The 24,396-nt window shown below is 47.5% G+C and overlaps 1 protein-coding gene across 2 annotated transcripts in view; it reads left to right on the top strand.

The window, feature by feature from the left end:
• The first annotated feature begins 2,429 nt into the window (after nucleotides 1-2,429).
• Nucleotides 2,430-24,396, top strand: part of Cnga3 (cyclic nucleotide gated channel subunit alpha 3) — a 30,523-nt gene continuing 8,556 nt past the window's right edge. The window contains exons 1-4 of one of the 2 annotated variants that reach the window (XM_041656405.1): nucleotides 2,430-2,527; nucleotides 13,919-14,032; nucleotides 17,203-17,376; nucleotides 22,101-22,106. In XM_041656405.1, the coding sequence (XP_041512339.1) occupies nucleotides 2,430-2,527; nucleotides 13,919-14,032; nucleotides 17,203-17,376; nucleotides 22,101-22,106 (392 nt within the window). The remainder of the gene's footprint in view (nucleotides 2,528-13,918; nucleotides 14,033-17,202; nucleotides 17,377-22,100; nucleotides 22,107-24,396) is intronic. The other variant, XM_041656407.1, reaches the window with a different exon arrangement.

Raw genomic sequence — 24,396 nt, 5'->3', positions numbered from 1 at the left:
AGAGAGAGAGAGAGAGAGAAGAAAGGAAGAAAGAAAGCTAACCAAAACAACAGACTTTGTCTTACCTTTCTTTAGAAATATAAAATTTAAAATTGCAGGTTGAAAGTATGAACACCAGAAATCAGTCAGGCCCCAGCTGAGCCAGGGCTGCCCTAAGTAGTTGAGTGTTCTGACCTTGGCTGTAGGGCCACAGCTGCTTTGCGCAGTGTCTTGGGCAATTGGAATTGACCTTCCTTTGGAAATAGAATTTATTTAGTCCCATGAGTCACTGGGATATTTCTAGAAATTGCCATCTTTCCCTGAAGTGACCTCTACTGACATTGGATACGCTTGGGCTATGGGGCTCCTCCAGAGAGCCTGTGCTGGCCTGTCTTGGTGACCCCAACCTCAGGGGACTGTCTGGAAGCTGGATGACTTCTCCAGTAGTTATAAACATGGCCTCGTGGCAGCTGTGCCCTCATATCAGCTTCCTTGTCTCCCCGACTGTAGGGACACGCTCCACTGCTGGCCTCAAGAAAGTGTGCGCGCGCCACTTGTGGCTGGTGAACAGGCCGCAGTGTAGGCTTTATCTATTATTTTGACTGGACATGCTCCTTCACCTCTCTGAGACAGTTTGGCCATCTATCAGCGGGGATAAAGGTTACAGAAAGCTCACTGTTAATGTTAAAGGAAATGTGTCTTGCATTTGACACCACTTTTTTTTTTTTTAAATCTCACTGTGTAGCGTTGGCTGGCCTGGAACTTACTATATAAATCAGGCTGGCCTTGAGCTCCCAGCGGTCTGAGCTCTGCCTCTGTCTCCCGAGTGCTAAGGGGACAGGTCTGCACCACCACACTGTGCTGCGGCATCACCTTTTGTAAGGGTCTTATGAATATCAAATATTGTTATTTTCTTTCACATGCTAAGTCCAGAATCAGTTTTCTCAGTGCTAGTGTTCAAATTTGGGACCCCACATCTGCTGGCTGTGAGAACGGTGGTTTCATAACAAGAGGCTCAGAGTGGCAATAGTGAAGCAGTTTGTTTTGCAACCTCGCCAAACCAGACATTAGTGATTGAGCACAGAGAGGATCGTTTCTCATAGCTCTGACTCAGGCTCTGCCCTCCCTTTTCCCATTGGCTGAGCAATCAGGAGCGAGCACTCCTCAGCACCATCTGGGTCTTTTCTTTCCCTCCGCTGATTACATTCATCATTTTTTTTTCCTCAACAAAAACCATATGTGGTTTTTTTTTTTTATCTCTGTTTTATAGCCCATTTCCTTTAGACCTGACAAGGTACATGATTGTTATGTCTGCAGATTGTCAAGAAAGCTTGACTCTTAGTGATGTTCTAGTCTCAGCTTCTGACAAGAGTCGGGTGGGGTAGCTAGATCAGCAGGCTCCCAGTGTCTGTAATTCAATGACTAAGGCATTTTATTTTGAAACTAAACCCTCCAGTTTTGTTACTTACACAAGGCTAATGCAGTCTACCGCTGAGCTGAACAACCACCTTTTAAAGGTATATTGAGAGCCAGGCGGTGGTGGCGCACACCTTTAATCTCAGCACTTGGGAGGCAGAGACAGGCAGATCTCTGTGAGTTCGAGGCCAGCCTGGTCTACAAGAGCTAGTTCCAGGACAGGAAAAAAAAAGGTATATTGAGGCTGGAGAGATAGCTAAGTGATTAAGATAGCTTGCTGCTTTTGCAAGGGACCCAGGTTTTGTTCACAGCACCCATATAGTGGCTCAAAGCTTAGCTCCAGTTCCTGGGGACCTGACACTATCTTCTGGCATCCATGGACACTGAGCACACACATGATGTGCAGACATACATGAGACAAAACATTCATGCATACAAAAATGAAAACAAATCTTTTAAAAAGTAGAGTGCTTTAAGAACGATAAAAATGAAAATAAAAAAGTTGTAGCCCAGGCTGACCCCCCAAATCATGACCCTCCTGCCTCTGCCTATGTAGCTGGTTGTTTTCCTGCACACGCCACCATGATCCATCCAACTGAGTTCCAGTTGCTATGAAACTGAACTCAGGGGAGCTGCTGAAATTCGTACCAAAGGACAAGATGAACATGGGGAAATGAGAAAAGGTAGAGCCAAAGAGGATGGCGCGTTGCCCTGGAGAATCCCAAATGCTTGGGCTTCTTCACGTCAGAAACCACCCAGCTATTTACTCATTCACGTATTCATTAGCTACTCGTTTAGCACTGAACTCGGAGCAGCTCTTCAGCCTGTCGGGATGTGTAGAAGACAGGAGGTGGAGGGGCGGGAGAAGCACACGTGTCCGAGCACTCCTGAGGACGCCACACAGTATCTCTACTGTCGTCAGCATTTGCTCTCCCTTTTCTAGCAGAAGTTGTGTTGCGGGTGTCCTAACGATGTATCTGCTTTGTGTTCACATTTTAGCGGCCACCTTGGGGCTGAATGTGACCAGCGTGAAGATGGCCAAGGTCAACACCCAGTGCTCCCAGCCCTCCCCTACCCGTTGTTCAGTCAAGATCACAGACAGAGATCTCGAATCACAGAATAGCCTCGGCAGGTAAAATGGGCTTTTTGTTTCGTGTGAGTTCTTGCATTGTTCCCACGGCTGAGATTAGGGAGAAGAGTGGCTTAGTGTTAGCCAGCCACAGGATGGCGCCCAGGGCATTCACAGTTCATTGTACTGGCTTAGTTTCCTCTCCTGTTCTTGGAATCAAACGCTCTGACCAAAGCCACTTAAGGGAGAAAAGGTTTGTTGTGGCTCACGGTCCAAGGGTACAGTCCATCACAGTGGGGAAGCCAGGGCAGCGGGACCTTGAAGCAGCAGGTCGCATCTCATCCACGGTGCAATGACTGATGCTGCCCAGCTGGCCTTCTCCACTCGTCCCCTCTACCCCAGATCCCAGCCAGGGAATGGTGCCACCCACAGGGGGCATGTCTTCCCCTCAGTTAACACAAGGTACTGTCTTCTGCATATACTCAGAGGCCCGTATCCCAGAGGATTCTAGATCCTGTCAGGGTGACAGTCATCACATAAATCCTCACAGTCCCAATTCATTCTTATTTTAGAATAGTCCCTTATTTAAATGTTTGACTTCCAAGTTTAGAATGAAATGGAAGATGAGGCTCGGATTGCTACATTACAGAAGGAAGGGGTTAGTTCAGTCTGGTAAAGTGCTTGCCTTACAAGCATGAAGATCTCAGTCTCAGCCTGGCATACGCTTGTAATCCCAGGTCTGGGGAGGCAGACACAGGAGAGCCCTGGGGTTTACTGCCTTACTGGTAGCTCTAGGCCAGTGAGAGACAAGAGGTGGACATTGTTCCTAAAGATGATACCCTAAGTTGTCCTCCAGATTCTACACACATGTGCACTCATGCACGCAAGCACATCCATGCGCATATGCACACATGTGCATGCTATGCCCAAATTTTCGCTGCAAAAATGTTATTCCCAAATCCGTGAAGTCCCCCAAAAGCCAACAAGGAGAACAAGTCCCATATGTAAAAGCAAAGAGCCTTTATTTTATGCAAGTTTGCAAACTTGGTCTCTCCACATGTCCAACATATTGGAATAAACGTAGAGTCCCGAGCTCAGTTAGAGTTGGGTTTGTATAGTAGTAAAGGTGGGGGTGAGGGGTTTCTGAGGTTCAGGACCCCTGATTGGCTAACATTTGTCCAAGGGTATCCTGGTGAGTGTGTGCTGGCAGGTGGTCCTAGCTATCTACAGCAGTTGGAACGTTAGGCATTTCCTTTGGATAGTCTGTTCTTGGGTGGTGCTCAGGTAATTTTTGTTTATGATCCTTTCTGCAACCAGGTATTGCTTCAGGGTAAACTGCTGAGACTCAGGCCTCTGTTAAACTTATTGATGGCTGAGTCCTACACTGGGTTGGAAGTAAAAAACTTCCTTTGGGTGATCTGTTCCTATTTAGCTTATCACGACTGGCTCCTATAGTGCGTGTGCACGCGTGCACACACACACATACACACACACAGTATGTGTTAAAAAACAGTTTGGTTACTTTGAGAAGGTGAGCAAATGAAGACCCAAGTGACACCAAGTGTAATTCTGTCATAAATATGTAGTATCCAGGCCACCACACAAACCCAGGGATATATGAACAGGGTACTGGACTGTCATTCTGTCCCAAGCACAGGGAGACCCTATAGGTCAGATGGCCTGCCCCTCATCTCTAAAGCAAGGTGAGGAAGCAAGCAGTGACCTGCGCCTTTGTGGGGACTGAGTATCCACTTCCCAGCCAAGCTGTCAGGCACATCGGTGACATTCAGACATAGTGGCCATATGAACACCGAGTAAATTCTGGAGAGACCTTCATGCCTCGGTGTTTGTATTTGGAAAGTCAAACAGCATTTCCCCCTCAGTTCTGGGGTCTAAGAACACAGGAGAAAACCTACTGGGTGACTGCTAGATTTATTAATCTCTTATTTTATTTTATGATTATTGGGGTGCATACAGTGCACAGGTGGAGGTCAGAGGACAACTTTCAGGAGTTGGCTCTCTCCTCCCACCATGGGGGTTCCAGGAATCAACCTCAACTTTCCAGATTTGCATGACAAATGCCTTCACCCTCCAGGGGCATCTCTCCAGCCCATAGCTCTTTAAGTTCTTGCTGAGAAGATTGAGTTGAACCATGGAAAACTTTCTCAGACTTGCCATTTTGTCCTACCATGATAGAATTGCTTAACCTATATAAAACTAGAAATTTCTCCCTGCTCTCTAAATGCCTGGTAACTGATGGCTCCAAACAGCCATGATGGTCCCTCACTTCCCCTCCCCCATCCATCGTTTCTTCTCACTTGGCAAGCCTCCCTTCCTTTTTTCAGATGCGTGCTTGCTCTTTTCTTTGTCTAGGCTCTTAGTTCTCAGGTCCAGAGCGAACTCCTAACAAATGCAGTGGTTGGCATTGGTAGGCAACTTAGCAGGTTTGTCATGTAGGAGACAAACTTCTGAGCATGTCCTTTGGGGGGGGGGGGGCTTCCAGATTAGGTTAACTGGGGTGCACAAGAGAGGATATGTATAAATTTTATGATAATTCTGCAATCTTACGTAATGAATGTGGGCGTCTGAAGATGAGGGTATTGTCTGGAGTGGGGATCCAGGGGTATCTCCTAAGGACAGCTATGTATCGATCAGTCATCATCTAATGTATTTACTTCTTGGGCTCAGATGTCTGTGTCTCAAAGTGTCATCTCCATTCCAGGATGGGGGTGTAGCCCAGTTGGTTGAATTCTTGCCTAGCTAGCATACACGAAGCCCCAGGTTTGGTTCCCAGCATCACATAAACCCAGCCACGGTGGCACAGCCCCTGAGAGGTGGAGGCAGGAATTGAAGAACATCCTTTCCTGCAATAGAGAGTTTGAGGCCAGCCTGGGTCTATGAGATTCTATTTCAAACCAGTCAAGCAGGGAGATCCGTTGCATGGGCTGGGTCCCAGACCAAAGGGGAATACTGGTGGGACATCAGTATTCGTCTCTCTCTCTGCCTCCTGGCTGTTGATGCAGTATAACCAGCTGCCTCATGATGGGCCATACCCTCAACTGAGAGCCCAGATAAACCCTCCCTCCTTATGCCGCTTTTCTCAGATGCTTTGCACAGCAGTGGGGAAAGTAACTAACACAAGAAGTGATGTCAGCAACTTCCAAATACCCATCCCTATTATTCCAAACCTACATCCTTCTAAGACACCAGGAAGGGAAGGAACATTTCAAATCCCAGGAGCCAAGGTTACTGCTGGGCCCTATGCTGTAGCTCTTGGTGCTGCAGCTCTTTAACCTATACTTCTAAACCTGGCATAGACGTTCCCTACAGGGACAATTTATTAGCTGATACTGGTGTCCCACCCCTGGGGACCAATTCCTATGGCTTGAGTCTTTGCTTCTTATCTCCAAGAAAGATGAACACTATTAGAGCATGCCTACTGCTAAGACTTTTACATGCAAAAACAGCTTCTTTCTCATGATCAGCTAAGAAAGGTTCTTGAGAGGTCTTCCATGTCAGGTTTGGGTGTATAGGAGAAAGAGAGCTGCAGCACAGGGCCCAGCACTAGCGTTAGGCTCCTGGGACTTTGGGTTCAGTGGAAGAACACAGAGATTGCCAGAGACAAATAGAACTCACCCCACTGCCTCTTTTGCCTACAGTGGGTCTTGACAAGAGCTTCTCGTGGAGCTTCCAGGTTCTCTGGGCAGAGAGCACAGCCACGGGTCTCCATCTGTTTCTTTTCCCCGAGATAAACCGCAGAGACAGGCAGACCCATTGGAGATAGCTAGCTGCAGCATTAACCCAAATGTTTGCTTAACCAGCAACTACTGTGGACCTTATACTGACTCTGCATTGACCTACCATTGCTTCTGACTTGTGGGGCCATGAGAGCTCTTGATGATCTTCTGCCAAATGCCATCACACAAAGCCATGCCAACTCCCTACCAAGCCAGGTGCCATCACACAAAGCCATGCCAACTCCCTACCAAGCCAGGTGCCATCACACAAAGCCATGCCAACTCCCTGCCATGGGTGTCTGGCTCCTAGCAGTCTTACAGCAGCCTGTCTTTATATTCTGAGCAGGCAAGTGTCATATACAATCTGATGGTGTTAGCATCATGGTTAAGGGATCTGGACTGATGCCCTTTGAAAAATATCACTTGCCATCCTAGATTTGGGTCTTGACTATCACCCAAAGGCCCACGTGGTAATGGTTTATTCTAAGGGTGGCACTGCTTGGAGGAGGCAGAGCCTTTAAGAGGTAGACTTTGGATGCAGCTGCAAAGGAAGTTGTGGGATTCAGGCTCTATTTTTGGCTCCAGTGTGTATGACGGATTGCCATCATATAGCCACTGTCCCAAAGCAGCAGAGCTGGTCTACTGTGGACTACAGTCTCCAAAAGTGTGAACCAAAATGTACCTGTTTTGCTTATAAGTTGATTATCTCAAGTATTATTTCCTTATGACAGAAAGATGGGTCACCCGCCCCCTTTCCCTCCTGTCCCACTTTCCATGGTCAGCATGATTCAGGTCAGACAGCCCGAATCTAAACACTGGCTCTGCAGTTGCTTAGCTCTGGTAAGTTGTCCAAATGCACCAAGCCTCCGTTTCCTCATCCAGGGAAGGAGTCAGTCTAGTGTTGACTTTCTGACTTGTGGTGAGGTTAAAACTGCCTGTGAACACAATGCTCTTGGCATGGTCCTTGATGCATATGGCGAAGTAGTCTGTCATTTTCTTGGTTACATTTAGGATTCACCCTTCCTTCTGGTGAGTCCTCTCTGGTCCCTCACATGAGAAGTCATCTCTTGTCCTCAGATCTCTCGGGTAGCCAAGCATCTGAAGTAGTCCTTTCCTGCCTGTGCCCAGGTAGTGCTTCCTCAGCCTGGCCACTCACTGAGTCTCATTGAGGCCCCTTGTGTCCTCTCCAACCATCCATACAGTGAATGCTTGGCAATAGTTGACTACAAGTCCCAGGGGGCCATACAGAGCTTTCCACAGAACAACCAGGAAGAATGCATCCTTTGGGAGAGAGAGATGCTCTCTCTTATATAAGCAGTCTGCTCAAAGAAGAGAAAGATCTAGGATACCTAAGAGGACACCAAGACAGAGGTGGTTCCTTGAGGCTCTAGGATATATTTAATGCCATGAACAGAAAAACAAATAGACAGCAGCTCGGCAGGGGTTCTGGAGAAAGGAAACCAGGGCCCATGTAGCCGAGGCATCAGTCTCTTGTACCTTTCTGAGGATGGGGGAGATTTCGCAGTTCAAACTTGCTGTCTGATTTCCCAGGCAGGAGACAGAGAAGGGGGTTGGGAGCAGGATGTGTGTCCAACCAATACCCACTTGTATTGACTGAGTTTTCTGTCCTGCCCAGTTCCTGCAGTTGTTAAGTCCCAAATAATCACACAGAGGTATACATTAATCATTAACTGATTGGCCCATTAGCTCAGGCTTCTTATTAACTCATAACTTAGCCATTATTCTTATCTGTGTTAGCCACATGGCTCAGTACCTTTTTCAGTGGTGTAGTCACATCTTGCTTCTTCTGTGTCTGGACAGGACTGCAGAGGGAGCTTCCTTCTTCCCAGAATTCTCCTGTTCTCATTGACCCACCTCTACTTCCTGTCTGGTTGTCCCACCTATACTTCCTGCCTGGCCACTGGCCAATCAGGGTTTATTTAAAACATAATTTACAGAATATAGACAATTATCCCATACTACACTTGGATGTAAACTCACTTCCCAGGTGAGAGATTCCCCACACAGGGATGTCTGTTATCTGGAGACTCGTGGGGTCTTGGCAAGCACCTGTTAGAGAGGAAGAAGAGTACCGGGAGAGGCCGTGGTCTGAGCAGGCATTGTGTTCTAACATTGCATAGATACTGGAAATTCCAGAATGTTCCCTGGGATCAACAAGGAGAACCCAGCATGTATTCAGGATAAAAATAAAGCAGGCTAGGGGACTGAGGCACAGTCTATATTAATCCAGGGCTTCTCAACCCAATCTAGCATTTATTTATTCTCCGTGTAAGATTGGACAAATGGGGCTGGGAAGGTGCTTCAGCGGCTAAGAGCACTGGCTGTTCTTCCAGAGGATCAGGGTTCAATTCCCAGCTCCCACATGGTGACTCACAATGATCTGTAACTCCAGACCCAGAGTGTCTGATGCCCTCTTCTGGCCTCTCCAGGCACCAGGCACATGTGTGGTGCACGGACACACACACAGGGAAAGCACCCATGTGTATAGGGTTTTTAAAGCAGATTTTAAAAGGACTCTGGCATATAACAAAACATCATGAGTCTAAACCCAATGATTTTAGGGGAGAAATTGTGTTTAGACGGATCACATCATCGTATTCAAATCCCAGTCCTTTGGGGGAGCTTTTGGAATAAATAATTGAGACTTTGTGGACTGAAATAGAAGGCATTGTTTGTTCCCAATCAGAGAACGGGCCTTCTAGCCCTCGTGTGCCACCAGTCCTTCCCGAAATGCCCCTGGGAAGACAGAACTCCAATGCTTTGTCTCTGGAGACAGCCCTGCCAGCAGATCTCTCACCACATTGGGGGCCCGGTTTTTCCTTTCTCTTTATTAAATTATCAAAGTTAATTTCCCAAGGGAACATCATAAGAAAGGATGAAAATGCTTCCTTCAAATGAAAAAAAAAATACATCTTGAAAGTACCAGAAATAAAAATGTCTCAACCTTAGCATGGTGGCACATGCCTACAGCCTCAGTATTGGAAACCAGAGAAGGGCAAACATAAGTTCAAGGCCAACCTTGCCAACATGAGAAAACATGACTCCCAAAAGCCTTGAACTTTTCTTTTCTACTTAGTTGTTTGACTCAATTATCTAGGAGCCATCCAGCATATTTTTTTTCAAGATATTGCACTAGCAAAAGACTTCAGAGTGTGCTACAAAGAATTACAATGAGGTCTGAGGGCACCCCAAATCCCGAACCATTTCCTGGTGTAGCTATTTTGAGCGAGCTTTGGGGCACAGAGGTCTGTGTCTTACAGAAAAGAGGCTTTCTTCATGCTGCTGTCTGTGCAGAGCCCAAAGCAATTATCACCAAAGAAAACCATTTTCACCCTGCTTCTCAAGGACCAAAGACTTAAAAACGCACTGCCTTCCAGTCCCTGGTCACATGTGCCTAGTAGCACTGGAGTCATTCTGACTCCTCAGGGCTTGAGAAAAAGAAAAAGAGTGTCATGTTCTCTAGCCTTGTGCCAGAAGGTCATGTGTGTTTGCTCTCCTGTCCCCATGTCACCTGAATAAGACAAGATGTTACACAGAGCGTAAAGTCAGTTACTAGCTCTGATGTTTATGGCACCTCTGCCTTCACTCAGTGGCAAGTGACATCGGAAAACTTCCCAACACTGGCTTCCCTCTACACACCACCTTGGAGATCGAGTGTCACAGTTGGAAGCATCTCTCATGTTTTAAAAATCATTTCAGTGTTTCGTACTGGTTGTCATTGTCCTTGTTGACTTCAGAGAGCCTCTCACACCAGGAGAAGGAAGAGACTGACACCTGGTACCAGCAGTCAGAGGGGAACTGATCTCCTCAGAACAGATTTACAGGTGGTCAACAATTCAGCAGGCCACCTTGGTGGAGACACTGGAGCCCAGGCAAAGATGGGATAACCACAGTCAGGACCATGTCATGACCAAAATGTCTTACCTTTGTATGCGTCTGGCCTTCTATGTAAACTTCATTTTAGGATCCCAAAGATGGACTTGAGGAGTAATTTGGACCTCTTTATCCCTCTTCCCAATATGGCAATATTAAATAAATCTTTTTCTGCTATTAAATTGTCTCTTTAAATAGTAATTAGCTTATTTAGGGCAGGTGGCTGAGGTTGGCTTGTTGGAGATGCCAGGGTCTAGCCTGACCCTATTAAAGTCCAGTAAGCGTTTGTGCTTGGAAGATAGCATCACACCTGAAGTTGTTGCCAGAGTTGCTGTCAGGCTGTTCCCAGGCAGCCCTTTGTCTGCTGCCACTCAGTTTCTTGGAAGGTTCTAGATCTCCATCATTTTACCAACTACCTTGTTTATCCTCGTCAGTACCTGTGTCTTTCTGGAGGCTCAAATTCACCTAGGATTCTCAGTTCCTCTTTTCTTTGTCCATCTCTCTTCAATGTGCTTGCTAAGATAAGGTTCTCTGAGAAATAATGACAATCACACAGTTGACAGTGAGGATACCTTCCTGGAAGTCTGTTGTCAGGGAATGTCACAGTGGTGTGGCCATAGGCTGTGTATTGTTAGTTGGTGGGAATTCCTCAGTCCATTGTAATCTGATAAGACCACCGTGGTATGTATACGTTCCCTTGTTGAGCTGAGCACCTTTGGAGGGTGTGGGCTAAAATTAGATGTGCTATACAAATGTTCCCAGATATTTCCCAAGGTTAGAGGCCAATGCAAGACATAATCAGGAGTAGAATTTCATGAAGCAAGGCAGGAGACGCAATAGGAAGAAAATCCCTCTTTGGATCCCCTGCATTCATATCGTAGAAGGTTCTCCTCACCCTTTGGGGATTACGTGCACCCATCAGGGCTGGACTATTGGAGCAATACTTAAATCAGCAGGGGGTTGCACAGTTTTCTTTCTTTATGAAGATGAGAACATTTAAGTTATGAGAGGATGAGTGACCAGCCCTCAGGTTACCCACCGGACAGGTGCTGGAATAAGAATTTAAATCCAGCCTCCTGCCTGTTCACCCCGCCACCTACCCTGAACGCAGCAGTGAGACGGTCTGTACGCAGCGTCTCACTGCTCTGCCTTGCCCAGCTCACATAGCATAATTTTAGTTCCTTCGCTAAATATGCCAGGAGGTCTGGTACTAGACAACGAACAGATGAGAGACTGAGTAGAAATACTGGCTGGGCCGCATGGAGCCTAGCGCTGGTAGAGCGGATAGTGAGTCAGAACACTTAGAGCTGCCTCTGGATCTTCCAGACACACACGCTCTGACAGAGCTCTCAGCATTAGCCGCTACCCACCTTCCAGGGCATGCTAACTTTTCAGATTCTAAGACTCGAGAAAGATAAGCTTTGCCCCTGACGGTACCTCCTAAAACTGACCAAGGCACCGTGGGATCTACCTCTTGCCTTAACTGTCTACAGAATGTCCGGAGGGCAACCTCAGCAGTTGCAGTACAGCAGGGCCCTTGGCAGTGCCTCTTCTGGGTACACTGGGAAGACGTGAGCTGACTCTCAAGGGTACAAAGGGACACTCGTATCCAGCGGTTTGAAAATCGAGCCCTACCGGTGGAAGGCAGCCAGGCGAGTCAGAGCCGTGTCTCTGACAGCATGCTGCAAGAATTCACCCTCAGCCGTGTTCTATTCAGCTTTGTTTGCATTTACATTGTCAGTTGAAACACACGGGGCAGATCCACGGGTATGATGAGGGCAGCCCTTGAAACAAGGTGGAAAGACATCAGAATTGCCCCTTTGCCGTTTGGCATTGTGACCCCAGGGAAGTTATGTAAGCCCTCTGGACTTTCATTCCCCCCCCCCCCTCTCTCCCAGCATCATTGCACAGATACGTGGTAAACTGGTTGCATCTGATACACTGTAAGCTGCCAATCAATGGTGTGCGGTTTGTTGTATTTGCAATCATGTTGGGAGATGACACAAGAATGAGTCCTTCGTACCTCAAAGATCCCAAACATCACATAAACATCACATGAGTCAGATAGATGGGGAGGCCTGATATTCAACTCTTGAAAAAAAATCAGTCACACATATGCAACTTAAGGACATTAGAGTTACCAGCCACTTGCGTTGTAAGGCTTTGGGACTTGGCTTATAGCTACCAACAACATACAAACACATACTTCCTTGGGCTGGCCCAAAGGTGCTCTTTGTTTCACTGCATGGCCAAGCTAGACCTCAGGAACGTGGTCATATTGAGTTGGCTGTTATGAGGGAAGACTTGAACTTGAGGAAGAATGAATGGGATCTGTGACCTGAACAGCCAGACACTGTACAGATCCCCATCACTGAAGATGGCCAACACCATAGGCTGTCTACCTCCTTGTGGTTCCAGCTTAAAAGTGACCTTGCTGGGAGGAAGCTGGGAGAAGGGGCTGTGTACTGGCCATTTGGCTATCCAAAGACATCCTAGATCAGACATAGCATAGAAATGAGCCCTCACCCCACTCCACCTGCACACACCCCATCCCTGTGGGGGGCTTGCTGCTAGAGGGGACTCAGCACCTGGCTTCCGAGGACTCAAATCTCTCACCACGGGGAGTGACGCTTTCCCTAGACTTAATGTTTGCCTTTTCAACCACCTTGTTAAGAAAGCCGATTAGTTTGGAATAGGCCACGTGATAGAATTAATTTGCCTTATTTGCCTTGTTGGGTTTCCTCCAAGAGTCACCAAGTGAAGTGCAGATCCCTGGGGGAGGGGATAGGCGGGGGGGGGGGGGGGGCTGCCTGGCTGACTTTTAATCAGGCTGGTCAGATTCAGCCTTAGGAGGTTTTTAAAAAGAAAGAGAAACACTCCCGGGCACACTCTTGGTCTTAGTCGAGGTAGTTGTCAGATACCAGGCTCCACTACCAGCGTGGTCACCTGCCCTATGGACACACGGGCTGTCCTCCCTGCATGCACGACTGGAGAGGCTCCCCTTTACTGCGTTGCTGGGGACAGGGACAGGGTTTGGCAAAGGGTAAGTGAATTTGCTCTTGACAACGCTGCTCAAATTGTTTTAACCCTGCTTGGAGGGGGAGGCCAAATCCATGCAAGGGTCCAGAGTTGTAGGAAGGCTACCAGACAAGTGTGGAACTATCAAGAAAATGCATCTACAGCACACAGAGTAGGAAGGGAGGCTTCTAGAAGGAGGTAGACCAGATGCAGAAGTCTGTGATATGTTGGAAGTAAAAATCTTTGTTCCAGAAGCATTGCACGGAAACATCGGCTATGGTCCAAGATGGCAGGCACTGGGACTTCTCCTGACCCCAATCTCTGTTGGAGGCCATGCCGGCACCTGTTGCTTGTCCCCTCAGCCTTCACTTAACTCATATACAGCAACTGATCAAAATCTCTCCTTGGTCAGAATTGCTGTAAAGAAAGTGCCTCTTAGAGCTGACAATATGGCTCAGTGGGTAAAGGTGCTTGCTGCCAAGGCTGAGAACCTGAGTTCAAATCCCCAGGACACACATGTGGAAGGACAGGACATGCTCCCACAAGTTGTCCCCCTGATCTTCACACTTGCGTGGTAGGTACATGCACACACACACATACACACCAAATAAATAAATGTAAAAGAAAGGATCATTTTCATCTCAGGGGACCAGATTTGTGATAGGCAGAAGAAGGGGATCTTTGGTTTGAGAATCTGCAACGGTGTCTTTCTTCCTGCTGCGGGCATCCGCCCATCTCACTCCTGACTCTCTGGGAGATGGATGAGCTGGAAATCAATTAGCATGCTGTATATTTGATTTGCTAGGTCTCACTCACCATGTGAGGAGACATCTTCCACACTGCAGCCAGGGATCGCCATGGAGACCCAGGGACTGGCTGGATCTGCACGGAGCTTATTCACGAGCCAGGGGCCAGCCAGGTAAAGGACCCTGCGCGATCTTTACTTTGGGAAAAGAGAGAGTGAGGCGGAAAGAATGTGGAGATGCCTTGGAAGGCGTATTAGATATGGTTGAAGATTTGCAGAACAGGCAAGGATGCGAGCACCCGAAAATCTATCAGTAACTTACTTCTATCCTCTTGAGCCAGATGTTCCGAGCTCAGACAAGCCGAAGAAAAATAGCTTTAGTTTGGAAATTACTTCAATAAAAATAGTATTGGGTGCTTCTCAGTCCTGGAAGGACTCAGAACAAGTCCAAAAGGAGCCGTGTAAGAGTGGGTCACCGTGAGAGGACCCTGGACGGACACAGTGATGTGCTGAGGATGGTGTTTTCTGAAGTACCTCCGGAAGGTTTCTAGGTTCCTCAGTACATCTAGACTCTATAGCATGCATCCTTGCAAAAGCGCCGGGCAGATTAGCAAATCTCTAAGCACTACCTCCCCTTGGAGACATCTGTACCTGGCTTTAACAGCAGTAGCACATAAGGAAAGTCATCCCACCCTTCCGAGCCTTATCTGAAAAACGCTTCTAACAACGCTGGCTCCGTGGAGCTGTACCATTCCCAGAAGCCACCCATGGCTCCACGGATGCTGGGTTCATTACTTTCCAGCCATTTTCTTAAGCCAACACCACAGTTTTACAGCTGTGCATCTATAGTGTTAGTTAAGTCGATTGCCAAGTAAATAGATATTTATTCATTTCTCTTATTTATTTATCTATTTATTCATTGTATTCTTAATTGTAGAAAATGTTATGCTACTCTGGGGGTAGGGGTGTGTGGGAGAAAGAGAGAGTCTTTCTTCATTGCTGTCCACCTTAAATCTCTTACTGAATTTGAAGGTCACTGGCCAGCCACTGCTCTCCAGAGCTCCTCCCGTCTCTGTCCCTCAGTGCTGAGATAACAGACACATGCTATCCCTGCTGGGATCTGAAATCGGGGTCCTTGAGTTTGCACGGCCAGAACTTTATTTACTAAGCCTTCTCCTCAGTCCCTCTATCATGATTTTTAAGGAGCTGGCTGTAGCTGGGTATTGAAATGGTTTCCAGTGTTGTGTATTAATAAAACAAGTGTCCGGCTGCAGAGAAGAAGAGCGTCTTCAAGTCAGTGTAAATGAAAAGGACCTCAGGTATACAGGACAGAGCACTGTTTCAGGACAGCCATGTGGTCTGAGGTGAAGATGGAGCCAGGAGGCGGAGGAGGGGGCTGGGAGGGAGCTGTCATCCACTTCCTTGTCCTGTAGATTTTCATGGACTTTGTGCCTCCTTCTCCACGTCTCACTCATTTCTGGCTCTCTTGGATCACACGTCATCAGGCACAGGGCTGAAAACGACCTTGAGTCAAACGCCCAGCTCCAGCGCCATGGAGCTGTCGGTTGTTCAGCAGCAGGGGCGATGCACTGTGGGCCCCTTGTCTGATCCTGCTGGCTGGAACTGGAGGGAGTGGGGGGAATGACCTTCCTTCTATTCCCTTAGCAGAGGATAGGCAGGGACAGTGTCCAGAGCTGAGAGCAGCTCCCACAAGGCCCCTCAAAATATGTCTATGCAAACCAATCCCAGCATTGTGTGAGGGTTGCTTTCTTGCTTCAATATTGCAAGCATATAATTAGGGTCAAGGTACTTAGCATTTCATGACTTGATAGCAAGTTGCTTAGGACTGATTGTATTAGAAACACCATCTGTGGAAGTCTCTATAGATATGATGTGGAGGAAACCAGAGGAAGCAAAAGCAGAGAAACAGAGGCAGAGGGAAGGAGGGCTTGAGAAAAGGCTCAATGTTAGGAATACCGGCTGCTCTTACAAAGTACCCAGGTTCAGTTCCCAGCACTCACTCACATGGGCTGTCTCATAACACCCTTATATAGTGTGCACATAAGCAGGTGCACGCGTGTGCACACACACACACACACACACACACACCCCACACACAAATGCTAAGAATTAAAATCTAAAAGCAGAGAAATGAGGTTGAGTATATCTTCTTCTCTAGTGGAAACACAGGAGGTGGGAGGCAAGGCAGGGGCAGGCTTCTCAAAGAATGTTCCAGCTATAAGCTCTGGAGACATGGGCTGCGGTCTCAGGGACTGACCCCATAGCCTGCTCCTAGCAGGGTCTCATATTAGGATAGGGATTAGACACATTGGGAAGGTACTTCTGCTCCAGCCTCAATGCAGTACTGGAGCTTACGAGAAAAAATTAATAGATTTGTGAGGGGGTGGACTCACACTCTATATGGATGCTTGTTCCTTTACTCTTTGCTCTGAATTCAACCTTATTTGAGGATTATATTCATTATATCGTCCGTTGTCTGAGCGAATACCTGACAAGAAGCCACTTAAGGGAAGAGGGTTTATTATGACTTACAGTTCCATCACAGTGAGAGTGGCGCGGGGTTGGGGGAGCTGAACACTGTATAAGCAGTTGGGAAGCAGAAAACAAAGGGACATGGGGCTGGGCATAAAACATCAATGCCTGCCTCCAGTAAGACTTTCTCTAACCTGACTCTACTTGCTAACAGTTGCCCAATCTTACCAAACAGTGTTACCAGCTGGAGACCAAGTGCTCAAGCACATGAAGCTATGGGGGGGGGGGGGGCATTTCACATTTAAACCCCAAGGATTGTATGCTTTCACTGTTCCTATGCCTAGCAATATTTTTCAAAGGTTTCATTTTTTAACTTTATGTGTACAAGCATCTTGCCTGGCATGTGTGTACTGTGCCATGTGAGTGTCTCGTGCCCGTAGAATTCAGATGAGGGCATCAGATTCCTTAGAACTGGAATCACAAATGTTGTCAGCTGTTTGGAACCAAACCCAGGTCTGCTTCAAGAGCGCAAGGGCCCTTAACTGATGAACTTTCCAGTTCTCATTTAGCAACCCTAACAAGAGATCTGCTTTGGGCAAAAGTAATAATGAGTAGAAATGTTTGCTGCTGCCCCACTGGAGGGAGCGTGGCTGTGGGAGAGCTGAAAGGGCAAAGTCATAATAAAGAGACAGCATCATTTATCAATGAGGCTCTGCCCTGGGCTGGAGAGGGAATGGGAGAAGGGGAGGAAAGGGCATAGGAGAGACAGAAGCCTGAGCCACAGGCCCCCAGCCTCACCTCCACTGGTCACCTCTGCTTCTCTAGTCACTGTCTGTCCTTTCCCCTCCCAGGGTGTCACGACTCATCATCTCACTTCGGACGTGGGCTGCCAGGCACTTACATCATGAAGATCAGAGACCTGATGCCTTCTTGGATCGATTCCATGGAACTGAGCTCAACGAGGTGTCCAGCAGGGAAAGCAATGCCCAGCCCAACCCAGGTGGACAGGAACCACCAGACAGAGGGTAAGAAACAGAAAAAGGAAGAGGTTATCTGCACCAGCTACACACCAGCTGCACACCAACTACACACCACCTGCACACCAGCTGCACACCACCTGCACACCACCTGCACACCAAATGTACCCCACCTGAACACCAACTATATACCACCTACACACCAGCTAAGACAGCAAAGAAGCACATGGGTCCAGCTTGATGCCCTCAATCCCTGTGAGTCACTTCTTGAAGAAAGCATGTGTCCTTCAGGGAATACTACATGCACTCACATTCCCCATCCAGAGTCCAAGAAGCCCCTGAACCAGAGTTCTTAGCCACCCTGCATAAAGCGACTTTTTTTGCTGCTACTGCTGAATCAGGAAAACTTCTCTTAAAGGAGCTATAGTATGCCGCCAGCAAGCAAAGCCCATTAGGAAAAAAAAATGAAACTAAACTTTGCTTTTTAGTGTCTAGAATTCCTTTGCAAGTCCTCTCAGGTTTTACATGGATTTAGTTGGCCACGTGGGTGCCAATTTGTTGAAATGAATCCACTTGTTGGTTCCCACTGCTCAGTCCCAAAATAATCACACAGAAACTATGTTATTTAAATCACTGCTTGGCCCATTAGCTCTCGCTTCTTATTTACTAACTCTTACATTTTAACTTAAACCATTTCTATTAGTCTGTGTATCACCACATGCCTGTGGCTGACTGGGTAAAGTTCCATCTGACTCCGGCAGGACTGCATGGCTTCTCTCTGACTCCACCTTCCTTTCTCCCAGCATTCAGCTTAGTTTTTTCCCTGCCTACCTATATTCTGCCCTGTGCAGGCCCACAGCTGTCCTTTATTAACCAATGGTACTCACAGCACACAGGGGGAATCCCACATCACACCAGCACTGCATGCACACCATACACACATATACATGCAGGCAAAACACCAGCACACATAAATAAAGACAAAGGAAACAAAAGATTAATGGTGTGTGGTACTTGAGAAGTGACACTGAGGTTGTCTTCTGACTCTTTCTCACACCCACACATCATACATCACACAAGTATTCAGGGACTTTTCTTTTCAGTGGATACTGCAGTAAAGCCAGATTCAGTCTTATGTGCTGAAGAAACTGAAGAAAGGTATCTTCAGTGTTCTATTGTTATAAAGAGACACCATGACCAAGGCAACTCTCATAAAAGAAAGCATTTAGCCAGGTGGTGGTGCATGCCTTTAATCCCAGCGTTTGGGAGGCAGAGGCAGGCGGATCTCTGTGAATTAGAGGCCAGCCTGGTCTACAAGAGCTAGTTCCAGGACAGGCTCCAAAGCTACAGAAAAATCCTGCCTCGAAAAACAAACAAAAAAGCGTTTAATTGGGGGTTTGGCTGCAGGCTCAGAGGATAAGTCTATTACCATCATGTTAGGGGGCATGATGGCAGGGAACATGGTAGCAGGCAGGTGTGGTGCTGGAGAGGTAGTTGAGAGCTACATCCTGATCTATAGCCAGAAAGAGAGACTGTGGGCCTGGCGTGTGCTTTTAAAACCTCAAAGCCCACACCTAGTGACATACTTCCTCCAATTTCTTCCAACAAGGCCACACTTCCTAATCTTACTAATCCTAGCACGAGTTCAGCTTTCTGGTGCCCAAGCATTCAAATATATGAGCTCATGAGGGCCATTCTTACTCAAACCATCGCAAAAGGTGTCGAGGTCCCCAGCTGAGATTAAAGGACTCACTGGAGAGGCGTGTTCACGTGTGAGGGTCCACACAGGCTGCAGCTACAAACCCTTGTGGTTCCTGGGTACTGGCTAGGACAGGAACAGAAGAGGGATTGAAGACTCTGATGGAGGGTAGGGAGACAGAGAAACAGGAGAGATGACAAACAGGTCGGGAAGAGGAGATCTGAGGGATGGGGACGTTTTTTGGGGGAAGGGCAGGGTCTCATACTTCACATTTGAGCCTCAAGCTCTATATTGTTGAGGATGACCTTGAGTTTTCTGATCCTCCTGCCTCCACCTGGACAGCACTGGGGTTTCCAGTATGCATGGCCACACTGGGTTTTTGCAGTGTTAAAGATCAAACCAAGGGCTTTGTGTATGCTCAAGCAAGCTCTCTCTAAACCGAGCTCCACCCCAGCCCAGAAAAGAATTACTAGCCTTTTGTTTGTCCCTGAGCAGGATGGTGATCTGGGCACAACAACAGGCCCAGAAAAGTACACAGTGGGACCACTGCCCTCTGCACTTGCTTGCTTCTCAGGTGAAGGAAGTCTGGAACTTTCTATAACTAGCTGGGCTGGCTCAATTTGTTTTGAGTAAACAAAGACTTCCTTAAATAATCTGATTAAATTATCCTCTTGCAACCTTAGGCAAATGGAGATGGATGTTGTACTCAATACATAACCCCAGTGTGACCAAAGAAGTGGAGGACTTGGTGAGAACCACTTAGGGCTAGACCGGTGCTACCTGGCCACTCACAGAAGGCCCAGGGTGGCAGATGAATGTGATGATGCATGGGGGAGCTTCATAGAGGGGGAGGGGCTTTGAATTTTTGGGAGACCAAGTCCCAACTGCAGAGCAAAACAGCTACTGAGATCCTTCCTCTGTGTGGACCTGTCATTATGGAAGTAGGGGTATACTTTTTTTTGTGTGGGTCTATCATTGTAGAAGTAGGGCCACTGTCCCCCAGGGTATTCTCTCCACCATCTCCCAGGAGTTGCAAGACACTGAGGACTTTTCAGATGAGGAGAACAACCCAGAAGCAAGAAACCAAGGCCACATCTTAAACGGGGAGAGGAAATCTCCGGCAAAGATAGCCAGAATAGCATAGAGAAAGCCCATTTAGTCAGGCTGAGGCATCACGGGCCACTGACCCCTGCTGGGGTCTCCTATGAGCAATCAATCTACAGAGAACACTGGTAGGCAAGAGACCTTTTTAAGGCTCTATGAGGCCCCTTGACTTTCTTACCTCTTGTGTCAAAAGCTTCTCCTGGCAGCAGTCACTTGAGAATAACACCTGTAGAATGCCGCGACAGGGAGTATCTAATATGTAACAAACCAGTCCCTACCTTCTACCATATTCCTGGGGAGATCACAGATGGGGCCATAGGGTTGGGAGCAGAGGGGACATAAGCCTAAGCATGGAGATGTGTTTGCCATCGGTCAACTTTCTGGTCTGTTGATTAGAAGAAAGAAGTTACTGTGACTAGATTTTCAAGAAACTGCACTCTGGGGAGCCACATCTGGTCTGTGCAGACAAGAACAGCAAGCAGCGGTTCCAGACTCCGTTCACCTGAGAAGCATGGAAGTACATGCAGAGGTCCTACCAAGTCCTGTATTGATAAGGGCTCTCCACCCTGCTCAGGGCTGAACAGAAGGAAACTGAGTAGAATTGGAGACTCAGAAACTGGATGGGATTCAAACCATTAATCCTCGTTACCCAGAAGCCTGGATTTAACCAAATGCTTTTCCTCTCTTGCCGCAAACGTTTTCCCAGACCCAAGTATACACACACACACACACACACACACACACACACAAACACAATCACTTTGTCCCTGACAATAACCATACCCTTATGAGCAAAAAGTTGTGAACAGAAAGGCTGGAGAAAAGTGGGTAGGGTTCCTGGCATAGTCGCCTCAGGCAAAATGGACCTGAGTCATTGAAACCATTTCCATTGGCCTAACCCATGGCCAGAAATGATGCTAACACTTGTAACGGCTCACAGGCGGGATAAGTACCCAAGCCCCAGCCAAGCATACTATACTGGCTTTCAATTTCTCTAATCCCAGGAGCCACCCCACCCACCACCACCACCCCACCCCTGCATAGAACCCCACTTTGCCTCTCCCTTCTACTCCTGCTCACCACCTTCTCCAAACACTAGAAACCCATTCTAGCATCCTTCCTTTTCTGGAAACCCAGGGCAGAGGAGCAGAAGGGACAAGTCTGGATGATCTCTCTATGGAGCTCTTCCTACTTGTTCTTTGTCTCCCTCATCTAGAAAAACAAAGGCTTTCAGGGAATGAGCCCTTTCAGCTTTGATACCCTCTATCACTACATATTCAAGGGTGGAGATTTGGAATGCCTTTGCAGAGCAGTGGGTGGTCTCCTTGGCTAGAAGCATGCATTTTCCATGCTACAACTGCAAGGTCCTGGGAACCAGGGAAATGCCTCTGTTTTAAGGCTAACCTGAGCTAATATTGAGGGAACCATCAGAGCGACCTAAGGAGAAAACGTCCTCCCTCAAAGGGTGACCAGCCTCTTGAATGACTGACCTGCTGTGACTAGATTCTGCCACAGATCCTGAGCTGGCAGGTGAGTTTGGTGTGTGAGCAGCAGAATGCCACACACGAGCCCTGGGGCTGTGTGAGTGGGAGTGAGATTGCCCACGAGTGACAGCGGGCATGCATGGGCACACCGGTCTGCAGCTTCTGCCTCTTAGGAATGTCCTCACTGAAGATGTAGGCAAGCCATCAGCATCAGAAACAAATACCGATCGCTTGACTTGCCATTGACAAAGGGCCAGAGCTTGGCACTTACTTTCTTCCCACTCCGTTCTTTAGAACTTTAATTCCTTCAGACCACAGATGACAGCTTCCTCTGGACCTCTTGATTCCAGTCTCTTTCCCATTTCTAGAATTGTCATTTGGTCCCTAAACATGGTATAACTTCTCCCTTTCAGATCAAACTGCTCTCAGTTCAAACCAGCAGTATTCTGCGAGTCTATATCTTTATGGACTTTGAGGGGGGGCAGTGATGGGTAGATCTAGGGGTTCAGTTTGTTGGTGCTGGGCTAGGTCCTCAACCATCGGGTAGCAGGGATTTTGAAAAGTTAAAGCCTATAATTCAAAGCCTGACCAAAACAAGCCGAGGCGCTATGCAGCATCAAGTGGGCCCAATAAGCTTGTGGGCAGTGCCCTCTGCTGGTGACACTCGTTAAGACGCCGCAGGCCGACAAAACACTCCGGTAGATAAAGGGGACAGAGCTGCTTGTCTTCTGTGCTTCTTGGTTAACAGATTGAAGAACTCTTTGTTCCTGTCCACTATCAAAAGATAAGATCATTTCTAATATCTCAATTCTGTTTCATCCACAATTCTATAATCAGGTTGCCCCCAAATCAAACAGAATCTCAGAGCTGTAGCGTGTAACAGTTGGGCAGTATTTATGGCCAGGGATGAGGTACAGCGGCAACTGGGTTGGCTGGAGCTTGGCACTTTGTCCTGTTGGTGTCCGGTGGCCATGTGTAATTTGCTAGATGAAGCTTCCTATGACGCCGGCTCTGAAGTCAGTTGTAGAACTCCTTTGTGACGCCATCCTCGGGCTTAAGCTGAATTTAAAACCTGTATCTATTGACAAAACTTTGAAGGGTTAGGCTCACACTGAGGATGGAAATATTGCTATAAACCAAGAAATGGCACATCTGGTCCTGCTGAGGTGGCTTTTCCTTTTATATCTTTCTTTTTCTTTTCTTTTTCTTTCTTTCTTTTCTTTTTTTTTTGTTTGTTTGTTTATTTTTCAAGACAGGGTTTCTTTGTGTAGCTTTGGAGCCTGTCCTGGAACTCACTCTGTAGACCAGGCTAGCCTCGAACTCACAGAGATCCACCTGTCTCTGCATCCCAAGTGCTGGGATTAACAATGTATGCCACCACTGCCTGGCCCTTCTTCCTCTTCTTAATAACCTAGGCTCATCAGCCTAGGGATGGTGCCACCCACAGTGGGCCGGCTCTCCCACCCACAGATGTGGCCACAGTCCAGCTTGATCTGGGCAATCCCTCAATCCTGCCTTTTTTATACACCAGGCCCATCAGCTTAGGGATGGTGCTACCCACAGTGGGCTGTGGACACATCAATCATCAGTCGAGATAGTTTCTCACGGATGTGGCAGCTGGTCTGCACACCCCAATTCAGACTCCCTCAAATGGCTCTGGGCTATCAAGTTGACAGGAACCGGAACTAGGACAGCAGATTCCAAGGGTTTGAACATCAGACACTACTTTTCTTCTTCCTTCTCTACCTCCTCCTTTTCCTTGCATGTGTACACGTATGTCTGTGTCTGGGTGCACACATTTGTACATGTGGAAACCTGAAATTGAGCTTTCTCCACCATTTGCCACCGTATTTTCTGAAGTAGGGTCTCTCACTGAACCCAGAGCTCATGAATTCTAAACCGCCTTGCTCCAGGCTTGCCCTGTCTCTACCTCCCGTGTGCTGGGATTACAGGCAGTCACCATGTCTTCCCAACTGTGCCGTGGGTTCTAAGTATCCAAACTCTGGTCTTTATGCTTGTGCAGCAAGCACTTTACCCAGCCAGCCAGCTCCACAGCCCAGCACAGTATCATAAAGCTAGGAGTCGCCATGTGTTACAGCCAGCAAGAACATGGGAACTGAAGACCTACAGGGGCAGGGAACCAAGTCCTGACAACCCCAAAAACAAGCAGCAGGAAACATCCAGAAAAGATCACAGCTCTGTTTGACTTGTCTCTGGTGAGACCCATTCTTGACTTTCTATATACAACTCTGCAAGATAACTGGTTCATCTTTTAAATCATGGGTTCTGATAGCAGTGTATACAAAACAAATTCACCTATGATTTAAAACCCCTTAATGTCTGCTTGTCTTGGTTTGGTTTGCTCTGGCTTATCAGACAGGGCCGAGCGTCATCTGAGAGAGTCTGAACTGGGGGATTGACTACATCAATTAGCCCCACTGCCACATCTGTGAGGGACTGTATTGATTAATGACTGATGTCTAAAGATCCAGCCCACTATGGGTGGTCCTATCCCTATGCTGGTGGGCCTGGGTGCGTGAGAAAGTTAGCTGAGCAAGACAGACAGAGAAAGAGAGAGAGAGAGAGAGAGAGAGAGAGAGAGAGAGAGAGAGAACTATTCCTATGGTTTCTGCTCCATGGTCCTGCCCTGCCCTGGAAGTGTAAGCAGAAATAAACTCCTTTCCCCCCAAATTGCTTTAGGCAATGATATTTATCACAGAAGCAAAAAACAAATTAGATCAAACAGGGTGTCCTATGTAGTGAAGGCTGGTCTTGAGCTTA

Source organism: Microtus oregoni, unplaced genomic scaffold, assembly GCF_018167655.1.
Source record: "Microtus oregoni isolate MIOR12 unplaced genomic scaffold, Mior012 000007F_ref0000211, whole genome shotgun sequence".
Lineage (NCBI taxonomy): Eukaryota > Metazoa > Chordata > Mammalia > Rodentia > Cricetidae > Microtus > Microtus oregoni.
The sequence above is the reverse complement of the archived record's forward strand: the minus strand, read 5'-3'. Positions and strand labels throughout refer to the sequence as shown.